Source organism: Phaethon aethereus, assembly GCF_964289735.1.
Source record: "Phaethon aethereus genome assembly, chromosome: 3".
NCBI lineage: Eukaryota > Metazoa > Chordata > Aves > Phaethontiformes > Phaethontidae > Phaethon > Phaethon aethereus.
Genome location: NC_138576.1, coordinates 109,782,221 through 109,794,938, shown reverse-complemented (window position 1 = coordinate 109,794,938; position 12,718 = coordinate 109,782,221). Strand labels below are relative to the sequence as shown.

The 12,718-nt window shown below is 44.3% G+C and overlaps 1 protein-coding gene across 1 annotated transcript; it reads right to left on the bottom strand.

Annotated features, from left to right (window-relative positions):
* Positions 1-4,492: 4,492 nt before the first annotated feature.
* On the bottom strand, positions 4,493-11,019 carry SRP9 (signal recognition particle 9; the record flags this gene model as incomplete). Its single annotated transcript, XM_081997064.1, has 3 exons — positions 4,493-4,612; positions 7,714-7,782; positions 10,948-11,019. The coding sequence occupies 3 exons, from the start codon at positions 11,017-11,019 to the stop codon at positions 4,493-4,495; spliced, it is 261 nt and encodes an 86-aa protein (XP_081853190.1).
* Between the last annotated feature and the right edge of the window lie 1,699 nt (positions 11,020-12,718).

The window sequence follows — 12,718 nt, the reverse complement described above, 5'->3', positions numbered from 1 at the left end:
ATCACAGTGACCATGTTTTTATTGGCTCAGTTCCCACAGACTTTAGTTTTACACGGTCCGGTTTAAGCCCGCATTCTCCTGAGAGCATTTATTCTATTAGAACAGTTGCACGACCTATACAAGCTTGCATAGTAAGCAGGGGCTCGCGAACTACCATGCTTTGTATTCTGCTGAGTAACTAATCTGCTTCTAAAATACTGTGGCATCATTCTCATCTCAAAAACATTTCTAGAGACTAAAAAGCCCGCATCTGCCTTCAGTGCAGAGTAATTCAAGCGAGGTAATTCAGCCCAGCATAAAGGTGGGGAGGTTTATCTGGGAAGTCAGTCCAAAGAGTGTACTTACTGTAAAAGTAGTAAGAGATGAAAGGCATGTTTTTATGTCATCCCCAGCAAAGACAATTCAACTCCTGCCTGTATTTAAATGCCAGTCCTTGAACTCTCAAAGCCTTTGTAAAAGATAAAATCTTTATAAACACACAGTTGTGTTATCTTGAGTCATGCAGCACCTACCTTTAAAGTGGCATCAGCTTTTCAGAATAGACACTCTCGTATCTTGAAATCACTATTAACTTCAGCAAAAACTAGATGTAGTTCTTCATAGACTAGTTTCCTTTAAAAAAAGGTAAGTTAGCAGATACCTTTCTTAAAGTATCTTAGCAAGAAGACTCCTTAGATACGCCTGACCAAAACAGCTTTGTTTCAGCCAATTAGAAAAGTTACCTCAGCACAGAGCATTGTACAAAGAACATTGTTTTCAGTTAAGCTCCTACTCCCGAAGGTCACCCACTAATGCTCACAGACTCTTGAAGGAATCTGCAGTCTAGATGAGCGTAAGTTATACAGTAAACCCCCTCCTATTTGCTATATATTAATTTTTCCACTTTAGAACTCCAGCTTAATTTAAAATGTGGTTATGGTATCATTTCTGCGTTTTATCTTCCCCTAAGCTAGAACAGAAGTGAAAATAGCACAGGTGCACTGGCGGACAACAGCCTGTTACCATCCTTACTTAAGATGAATCAAGTGAGAGAATTTGCTCTGCCTATAGCAAGGGGGCTAACAACCTTCCAGATGACATAATCCTTTAAGATTAACCTATGGTAATAAGGGATCATCTAAGTCTTACTGACCACATCTGGCAGAAACCAGGGTTTCTTCATGTTTATTACAGCAAACGAATATTATCCACATTTATACTGCAGGAATGAACTTACTGAGATGAAATATAATTATTTTGACAAGTTAAAACATTTTTAAAAGCACCTCCTTGGCTTCAGGTCCATCGCCCATTTTGACAGACTCGGGCACCAAAGCATGCAGTTTTACAGAATAAATCTGTCACTCTTCAAAGTGTTAGGTCAGGACTTCAGTGGAAACAAAGGCCTCTTTCATAAGGATCTCTAAAACAAAGACCTGTGACCAAAATTCTCACTTCTACAAATAATTTAAGGATCTTCCTATAATCCAGTGTAGTCTTACGGAATGGACTGCAAACAGAGAAGCTCAGGCTTAAAACCCCGAAAGGAAAACAGAAGTGATGTAGTTGCATGTAAGAGGCCTCAGACACAGTCAGCCAAAGTGCTGTGCACAAAGGAAGAACTGAAATCAAGACACCAAGAGAATCCAGGAAGTGATAACACCAGAAAAACAGAGTAAATTCCATGGGTAAACTAATCCAATTTCTTTGTACAGTAACAAGACCCATATTCTTTATTAAACTATTCTCACAGAGCAGAACAGTTACTGAAGATAACTAACAAGCAGCAACAAAATTAGCTCTAGCAAGGGAAAATGTCCTTTTTTGTTTGGTTGGTTTTTGGGTTTTTTTTAACCATTCCACTTCTCCTACAAAGAAGGTTACCTGTTTGTAACTGCACAGGCTGCCTACCTGTTCCTTGCGCTGCCTGTTTGCAGCCTGTAACTGGCACAAACTCCTGGCTGGTGATCAGAAGCCTTTGCTGACGTGCTCGGCTGCCAAACTCCGTGCTTCACATGCAATGCATTCGATCATCCCTTTGGTGCAGCAGCCATGTTCAGCTGAATTTTTCATCACATACCAGTGGACACATTTAAGTAGCTGGCAATGCGATGGGACTAACTCACTGAAAGTTTATTAGGAAAGTGAGCACTGTACATATGCACACACACTCTCAACAAGAGTATAAGCAAGAATATGCAGAGCTCTGAGTTCACAGCTTTTCTACCACCTCATGAACACAGTATTGAAATCGCTGAAAATTCCAGGACAAAGTCAAGAAGCACCTGTCTTTTTCTAAAAAAGTTTCGAAAAGCTTTTTTTTTTTTAAGCAGTAGCTTTATCAGTGTTCTTTTCTATTTATGACTGCACAGAACCACTGTAGCTTTTCTAAGAGTGTATGGAAAACAAGCTTAACACCACATGGTCTTACAAAAGTAGCATTAGTATTTCCTTTTGCTTTTACAGAAATAATTTCTGAATTTAGAAAACCAGAAATCCATTTCCCTGCCTCTTTTCAGTGACAACTGCTACTCCAATGTATAGCACTGTAGTTGCTCCCCTCTAAAACCTGCTCAAGTATATAGCTTAAAGCTTTCAGCCACTTGGTACACCAAGTCTGTCTACAGTCTTCTCTCTCCACTTTCATCCTCCAGGCACAAGCAAATACCACTCAAGCCTTTCTGCACCTCAGCTCACAGAAGACATCTACATGTCAAACCAATTTACAAGATGTCCAAGAATGACACTAAAATAGCTGCAGCCTTTTCACCTGCCAATTTAACAGCTTAAATCTTCCCTTGTATGACTCTGTGTAGCAAACTTTCATACTATAGAACAGTGTTCCAGACAAAAATTGTTTAACTACATAATATATTGCAAATATTAAGATAATAATTTGAAGCATCAAGGAAAATTTTCAGCATTACAGTATTTTAAAGTTTAATTATGAACAAATTTTAGCCTTCTCTCTGGATTTATTTGTGTTTCAAAAGCCAATACAAAAAGAAAAATGTTACATATACACCAGTCACTCCCATAGACCAGAATGTGAGTAGCCACCAAGAATTTCGCACTGCAGTATTTTCCAACAAAATACAACATATGTTCAGCTGAAAGGGTATTCTAATGCAATATTCAAGCCTGGGTTTTCTTCCCCAAGCTCTTGACAAACATGGGAAGTCCACTGCTTCAGAGAAGCTTAATTATTTTTATGTAGATGACAGCAGGTAGCTATTTAAGTAGATTGTTTTATTATATATAAATGCAACTATAGAAAAGTCTTTGTATGGCTCTGCTTTACTTTCATGGCTTGGTTTAACCCAAAATACTAGTCCTGGAAAAGCCTAGCATAACAACATTAAAAAAAAAATCCATCTGGTTTTAAGTATGCAAGATCTAGTCAAAGCAAGTAGCAATTTCAGCTACTGGGTTTTCAAGCAAAAAGCCTTTGCAAGAGACAATTAAGGCTTCCATCACCCTACCAGAGGTAGCAATGACAAACAAGTCTAAGCCACAGGAGCATTGGTCTATTTTTGACAGTGGTATTTAAGTATTTATTGAGCTGGTTTTCATCCATTTATTCAGTTGGCCGACATCCATCTGCCACATGTAACATTTGAAAATGCACAGTTAGCAAGCTGCTAAAATAAGGAATCTGGATGGCATTTCATTGCATTTTTCTATTAAACTAACAGGCAAGAGCTGCTAGACTTTGCCTTGCTGATATACTTCAACTTCGCCTGAAGCAAGTATGGGAAAAGGTCCCCCTGGCTAGTATAAAATAGTTCAAGTACTGGGAAAAAAGCCACATAGATTTTTTTTTTTTTTTTAATAGCGATACTTGCATAAGCAGAGAAGAAACTCCCAGCTTATCTCCAGCAATATTCAAGCAAAGTTTTAATACAGATGTTTAATTATTTGCCCAATATAACAGTTCTACAAACTGCGTCACAAATAATGTTGCGCAGCTTGTGACCAAGATAAATACTGAAAGCTAAACTCTTGCTAGTGACAGTGCTAATACAAATTGGCAATTTTAACATTTCAGTTCAGAAAACATCCATTCTTCTAAAGTCCTGTATATCATTTATGTAAATATTTATTAGATCCAGTCATCACACTACAGTATTAGTCAGGTTAATAAATCTTCTCACTATGTATGAACACAATGAAATCTGTATGAAATTTTATAGTAACTTTCCAGAAGTATGCTTGTGGCCCATCAAATTCAGACTAAAGTACTGTAGATTTTAAAATATTTACTTGTCGTCTTAGCATACCGAGTAAGAATAGTTTCTTGTTCCATTCCCAAAAATAAATATAAGCTTTCAATTGAAAGCATTTATTTTCCTAGTTTTCCAAAGCAGAGTCTGGGCAGGGGTGGGCAGAAATGCTTCAGACTTTTCATCAGTCCACTTTGGTACATAAAAGCATCTCCTGTCCCAGTATTCATTCAAATCCAAGAGATATTTTCTTCCAGTGGAACATGACCGGAGCACTCATTTTCAGCAATTCAGTCTGTTTCCATGGTAGCACTGCGGGATTCCTTAGCCACCATGAGTCGCATTAGCTGACTGTGGAATTTCTCGATCTTCTTTACGTCTTGCGCCTGGTCTGTTCTATACAGCAAACACTGTAAGAGAAAGTTGCTTAATATCAGATTTCACTTGAACTGTTTTCATCCTCTTTACAGTTGCAACAAATTTGTGCTTGGAACACACAAAACAAGGTAAGTACTTAAATGTTCGTTTGTGGCATGTTGTTACCATGTCGCAGCACCGACACATACCTGCCCTGTTTTAAAATAGACACACATCTGTGTTTACATTTAAGTAAACCCTGAAAGGCTCATGACTTCCATTCTGAAAGCAGGGAAGCTCATGATTTATCCTAGTTTCTTCCCTCTCAAAAAAGGTGCTAAAACTTGGGTTTTAGAGCTGTCTTTAAAGACACACTTGTTTGTGTTGTCTAAAAATAGAAGTAGATTTTAAACCTGAAATTACCTTCTCTTCTCTATATTCTGAAAGCAAGTTTATTTTGCCTTTCACAGTCCTTAATGTTACACTGCCAGTGACACAGAATCAGTTCAGTATTTCCCATTGAAGAGGATCCCCTCCCCCAGCAAAATCTGTTTCTAAGACAGTCCTAAATAGGGAACACAACATCTCATTAAGATCAAAAGCAACTCCTTCATGTGACAAGTCTGTAAATGCAAAAAGAGCAACAGTAATACGCCAGTGATTTATCATAGAAAGACTGGTTAGGTTTTTTGTGGACTATGCAATTTCTTACACCCGTACAGCATTAAGTATGACTGCCTGGGCTGATTTAACAATGAAAATAACCCAGAATGCTCCATTCTTCAGTGCTGTCAACACAGCAACTTTCGCCAGCATTAAATTCCTCTTTTAATTCAGAGACAAACAGAAGAAAAAGCAGTTTATTTTTTCCTTCAGCTATATTAGTTCTAGAGTTAGCAGCAAGGAAAACCTCCCTTCCCACCTTTAGGGAAGAAAACCCCACCAAAACCACAAAACCAAACCAACCCCCTGCGCCCTCACTGGTGTAACAGCTTCCCATGACTGGAAGCAGGTAACAAGACCTGTAACTGAAAACAGCCCAAGTTCAGGAATCACCTGTGTACCAGGTTCACATGGCAAGGTTTTGGTAATGGTGGAAGCTGCAGCAGTAGCTTCTGTGAGAAGTTGCTAGAAGCTTCCCCTGTGTCCTATAGAGCCAGTGCCAGCCGGCTCCAAGACAGACTCATCACTGGTCAAGGCCGAGCCCAGCAGCAGCAGTGGTAGTGCCTCTGGGATAACAGAGTTAAGAAGGGGAAAAGACCTGCACACAGCCTCTTGCAGCTGGAGAGAAGAGTAATGATGTGAGAGAAACAGCTCTGCAGACACCAAGGTCAGTGAGGAAGGAGGGGGAGAAGGTGCTCCAGGCACCAGACCAGAGATTCCCCTGCAGCCCCTGGTGAAGCCCATGGTGAGGCAGGCTGTCCCCCTGCAGCCCATGGAGCTCCACAGTAGAGCAGATCTTCACCTGCAGCCTGGGGAGGACTCCAAGCCAGAGCAGGTGGACGCCCAAAGGAGGCTGTGACCCCGTGGGAAGCCCACGCTGGAGCAGGTTTGCTGGCAGGATTTGTGACCCTGTGGAAGACCCAGGCTGGAGCAGTCTGTTCCTGAAGGACAGCACCCCGTGGAAGGGACCCAGGCTGGGGCAGTTCATGAAGAACTGCAGCCTGTGGGAAGGACTCACGTTTGGGAAGTTTGTGGAGGGCTGTTTCCTGTGGGAGGGAACCCAACGCTGGAGCAAGGGAAGAGTGTGAGGAGTCCTCCCCCTGAGGAGTAAGGAGCAGCAGAAACAATGTGTGATGAACTGACCACAACCTCCATTCCCCGGTCCCCTGTGCTGCTCGGGGGGAGGGGGTAGAGGAAATCAGGAGTGAAGCTGAGCCCGGGAAGAAGGGAGGGGTGTGGGGAAGGTGTTTTAAGATCTGGTTTTAGTTCTCATTATCCTACTCTGATTTTGACTGGCAATAAATTAATTTCCCCAAGTCAAGTCTGTTTTGCCCATGATGGTGATTGGTGAGTGATCTCTCCCTGTCCTCACCAAGCTTGTTGTTATACTTTCTCTCCTCTGTCCAGCTGAGGGGAGTGATAGAGCTGCTTTGGTGAGCACGTGGCATCTAGCAAACCTTCCACTATGGAAGATTTCAATTTAATTGCCCTTCACTTCCCTGTTATCAATGCCCCATGCTCAACATCTCACCCACACTAAAGCCCTATTACCCTATTGAGAAGTGTCATTACTGAAGTTTCACATCTCTCCCAGATACTGGAAATACCTATGCCAGGCTACTTTTCCTAGAAAGAAGAAATCTCATTTTTCCAAATCTGAAGAGAAGGGCAGACTACTGTTTCTTACTCTGGACTGCAGAACAACAACTTGGCTATAACATCACGAGCACCAAGAACCTGTCACTGGCGCGCATGCATACGCTGATGCATGCTATGCATTTCTACCCGCTGCCCACCATCTCACATCCTAGTCCCACACGTGCTTCTAAGCTCTCTTCTAAGCTATTTAGAACAAGGGCAACCAGTAAGTGCAGCTGCTCCACCTCCTTGTACAGCAACCCTTGGAAGAACACCACAGAATTCCATATTGTGTGCGTGTACCATAATTTTTACTAAATGCATAACAGTATTTCAGAAGATGGGATCTCTGAACCACAAGCGTGTCTTGTCATTCAGTCTGATGGCACTCCACTGTCCCATAATCACAAATAAGAAGCTTAACCCACAGCTGGAAGCTGTCACCACTCTGAAAAAATTAAAAGGACCATACTGACATTAATAAAGACATTTGCGTGAAGATGCTTCTGAAATACTTCAGCAGAAGCTACCGATGTAGTTGCATGAAGCATTTTCAGATAGACAGAGGGTCCAAGATTTTCGTAGTGCTCATTTTCCTTGTTTTCACAGAATCCCAAAATAATTACGTCGACAGCCATAAAGCCACTAAAATGTTGGAACTTTTCATGGACTGTGCAGAGTTGAACCACAGGTTAATGTCAGTCACAAGGGGAAGGCTGGGCACAACAAGTTTTTAGAACACTGTCAGGCACTCTCAAGGCAATGACTAAGAGCTCACAAGCTGACTGACAGCAAAATGCAAGTCCCCGAGAGGTACAATAAGCCCTGAAAGGGGAATATATTCTGTACTTACAGCTACATCGTCCGTTACTTTGATACACAGGTTCCCATCACAATGCCGATATTTGAGAACAACCCGCACCTGAAATGACAAACATTTTATGAATTAGCACCTACAGCTAATAATTCTCAGAACATACTTGAAGAAAATCTGCACAAATTCAGACTGCCTTTTATTAGAATTATGTACTGCTTCATGTTTTCACTACCTCTGTGGTGGTCCTCAGCATTGCTGGCCACTAATCCTACAACCAGGATGGTTTGGAAGTTGAACCATCACATTTCCCTGCCTAACATATTAAACTGCTATTATAATAGCATCAGGGAGCTTAACATTGGTCATGTTCAAACCCACTACAAATACAGCAACGACAATTGCAGGAGTCTCAGCAACAGGTAAGATAAACTACAAGAGTCATGACAATACAAGACACTGCCTCGCCATACATCACACTTCAGAAAAACTAAATGGAAACTTGTGTTTACAGACTTGAAACACTTAAAAAGTTCTACATAAAGACCTAAAAGCTATTAACCAAGTGGGAAAAGCTCAACATTATTGCTTTTTCTTCTATGGTACCTAAACTATTACGTTAAAGATTTGTCTTTCCAGTCACTGCAGCTAATTCAATAGCTGCACTGAAGCCTACAGACAGATTTGAAGTGTTCTGATGTTTTGCAAGTGGAAAGGGATGGTACAAGAACACTTTTAGTGTAACCAAAATCAGAAGACTGAAGAGACTTCTTGCAAATTAAATTGCTTTCAAGACTCAACAAGGCTAACTTTGAAGACTGAAGGCAAGCATTCAACTTCTCACTTGAAACAGTTACTACTGTAGTCACCTGCCCTGAATTTTAACCTGACGGCAGTCCTTCCGGACTGTCAAATCACCAAAGTCCACAAAACCATGGTGATAAAAATCAACATCCTCAGCAACCGACTGAGCATTAAATGCTTCCTCTTAAATGCAGAGCTGGCCACAGAGACTTCTTACCTATTGTTTCTAGACTCAGCTAACATCAGTAACTAGAAACAAAGCAAGGTGTCCTTTTGAGAACATTCTGAACTCACACTATAACAGGTCTTTGTTGTCAGAGTGACCTGTGCTAACGGCCAACAACCTCCTTGACGACAAGACATATTTTGAAATTCCTGCTCCGAGACAGATCTCATCAGATTTACCCTTCTGGTTTAACAAACTGTCATCTTCCCACCACAACTGCTGTGTAACAGTACATCTCTCGACAGAGCAGGCCCAAACGCACAAGAGAGGCTGCCACAAGCAGCAGGCATGGAGTCAATAGCGAACCTGCTCTTGCAAAAGGGAAGACCACTCACTTCCTAGCCTGACCAGCCCGTGAAGAACACACACCCATCTCCCACGAGTCTCGTTCTTCCTTCAGTTTCCTGACAAGCATAATTACACACAAAAGCTTCTCAGGCTAGATCTTGGGCAAATTAAAAGGAAGGTACTCGTGTTGTGACCCTGGGGCCTACATAAACTGTGTCCTAAACAGACAAGCTTATTGCCATGGATAGGAAGCGATTGACTTTGGACGTCCTGTATGAAAGGGGAAGAGCAACTCCTGTCTGCAGTGACATCCCTCCTCTTCAATTTAATTGACTATTACAGAGCCTAAGAAGGTAACATAGGACAATTTTATTATCAGTAGATAGGTGACAATTGTATATGAAGTGGTCACTCATGCTAATTAAAGGCAGATGTTAAACATTACTTCTGAAGGTTTCTATATCCCCTATTCTGGTGAAGAAAACCAGGCCTTTCTTACTGAAGTTTTCTCAGGCGTACAAAGTTCCACATTACCTTTTGTGCTACTTTTCGGCTAGAATACAATACTGATTCCAAAGACTGAAGTTGCCTTTAAGGTTTACACAAACTATACTCCTGCAAATGTTACCAGAACTAAAAAGAAGTCATATACTAAGAAGTTAATTCCTAGAGCAAATATTCTTTAGGAAGTTAATGCCTTCCAGTCTGAAGTGACACTGCAGGCAACAATGCAACATAAGAGCTAATGAATGCTTTCCTGTAATTTTTTTTAGGAAGACAAATTCAAATTATATGGTCTTACATGTTGGAAACTCATAAAATAAACCAACTCTCAACACATTCTTCATTCACAGAATCACAGAATCATTAAGGTTGGAAAAGACCTTTAAGATCATCAAGTCTACCCATCAATTCAACACCACCATGCCCACTAAACCATGTCCCGAAGTACCATGTCTACACGTTTTTTGAATGCTTCCAGTGATGGTGACTCCACCACCTCCCTGGGCAGCCTGTTCCAATGCTTGACCACTCTCTCCATATAGAAATTTTTCCTAATATCCAGTCTAAACCTTCCTTGGCACAACTTGAGGCCATTTCCTCTTGTCCTATCGCTTGTTACTTGGGAGAAGAGACCAACACCTGCCTCACCGCAACCTCCTTTCAGATAGTTGTAGAGAGCGATAAGGTCTCCCCTCAGCCTCCTCTTCTCCCGACTAAACAACCCCAGTTCCCTCAACCGCTCCTCCTAAGACGTGTGCTCCAGACCCCTCAACCAGCTTAGTTAGCCTTCTCTGGACACACTCCAGCACCTCAATGTCCTTCTTGCAGTGAGGGGCCCAAAACTGAACACAGTATTCGAGGTGCGCCCTCACCAGTGCCGAATAGAGGGGTAAATAGAACACTTCTAATCCCGCCTTCTAACACAAAGGTACATTGCAAGCATGCACAACGTCTCTGAAGTTGGGTTCTCGAGGTCGCTGATAACAACACCTGAACCCCGTCCCCATGCACGTTTTCGGGGTGTTAAATGAAAACTACCTTCCGTTTCATGGATAAGGAAGACCAGGTGCGACACTTAGCGCGTAACCCCCCTCTTTGCTGCTGCTTCTTACCTCTCCCGTGCAGGCCACTTAAACTACATCTCGAAATACACCCCCCTCAACCGCTTACCGCCGGGCATCCCGCCGAGCGCAGCCAGCCGCCGCCCGGTTCCGTGGCCGGCTCCACGGCCTGGCGAGGGCGACCTGCCGGGGCTCAGGGGACCGCCTGCCTGCACGGGCGGCCAGAGGACACCGAGCGACAGCTCCGGAGCCACCAAGCCGCCCCCGCTCACCGCCTCACCCCAGCGCCGCACCTCCTCGGGGCCTACCGCCGGCGGCAGCGCCCATCCCGCCCGCGAGGAGGCTCGGCTCGGCCCCCACCCCACCCCACCCCACCCCACCCCACCCCACCTTCATGGGGTCGGCGAGGTAGAGCTTCTCGGCGGCCCGCGTGAACTCCTCCCAGGCCTGGAAGTGCGGCATGGCGGGACCAGCCCGGCCCAGTGCTCCGCTCCTCCCGCCGACGGCGGCAAGATGGCGCCGAAGGCGGGTCCTGCGTCACCGCACGCCAACACTTCCCATTGGTCAGCGGGAAACTGTAGCCCAATCGCGGAGCGCATGACTCAGAGATTCTGGCCCCGCTGGCGGAGCGCGGGCGACCAAGGCAAGGCGGCCGGCGGCGCAGAGAGGGGAGTCCGGCGGGAGGCGCCGTTGCTACAGCGACCCCGCCAGGCGCGGCGGGATGCCGGTAGGCGCGGCGGGGAAGACTCCCATTGGCGGCCGCGCCGCCGTGTTGCAGCGGCGCGGGCTGGCGGCCCGCCGGCAGGACGTCGCCGGTTCGAGCCCCACGGCTGGCGGAGGGCAGCTCTGCCACGCCAGGTGCGGGCTCTCTCTGCCTCAGTCTCCTGGGCTGAGGCCCACCGAGGGGCTTGGGGACGCGGGTGGGCCGGCGTGGGGGCGAGGAGCCCGGCCTGGCCTGTCCAGGAGGGCCAGCGGGAGGCGAGGCCGGGGCCGAAACCAGCCCCGGCCAGGCAGGTGAGCAGGCCGCGAGTGCGATGTTAACGCGGCTCGCTTTTACAACTGAATCTAGCCCAGGTGTTCCTCGGCGGGAAGGTCCTTTGTTAAGCTGGAGGGTGGCTCCATGTTGAACAAAAAGGATACTTGGGAGCAGCTAGCCAGCTTCTCTGGGCCACCAGGCCAGCCGCAGCCATTTCAGAGGGGTACTGGGGCTCAGCTTGGCACTGGGAGTAGAGCTGCTGGTTTCAGAGACTGTAAGTTAAAAGGATCTAGGGGAACCTTGCATTTCATATATATATGTGTGTGTGTGTGTAAAGCATTTACATAAAACTGACCAGAATTCATTTCAAAAGAGAAAGGAGGGAGGGAAAAAAATCCACAATGTCTCCTGTTACATTTTAAAATCCCATTTCCTTTAGTGACCTGTGATTTTTGTTCCTTAATTGTACAAAGACTGTAGCCAACCACAGTGCTAAGCTTTGACTATGTTACGTGGCTTGTGTAACTGCTGCGATCACAATAAACATGTAAAAATTGCAGTCATCTCTTTCATGGGGATGGGCTGAAAACCCAGAAGCTCCTGATAATGACTCACAACTTTAAGTTCGTTTTACTGAACTGAGCAAACCTCAACACTGTGGCTAAACAAACTGGAAAGTTTAGGGCAGATCTGCTTCTAAGGGGACAAATTATGCGGGCTGTTCCAGTCTCCACTAGCAACATGGGGAAATACTAGCTGTAGTTTTTTTGACCACAAAAGGCACAATAGGTGCAAGGGGGAATAAAGAAACATGCCACAGAAATAAAAGGGTGGATGGGAGGTAAGGGGAGAAAAACTAGAATGGATTTCCCTGAGTCAGTAAAGCAGAAAATAATTGTTACTGTGGGGATCAACTCTGAAAAAGTCTGCAGTGATTAGACTGCCAAAGTTCAATAAATTGCGACTTGTGGGTGTTACATGGTCTAAACAATTCTGTTAAAGGGCTTTGCGCCACTGAGTGGAGGCTATGAATAGTGGAAAGACTTAAGATTTTTTTTTTCCTTTCCAGAACAGCTCATAAAGTGTAGGTGCTGCTGTGTTTGAGAACCCAGCTTCAGAAACGGAAGAGTTGTCTTTCAGAGAGGCTGATAATCAACAACTCTGATTAAAGGTGATCAATGTATT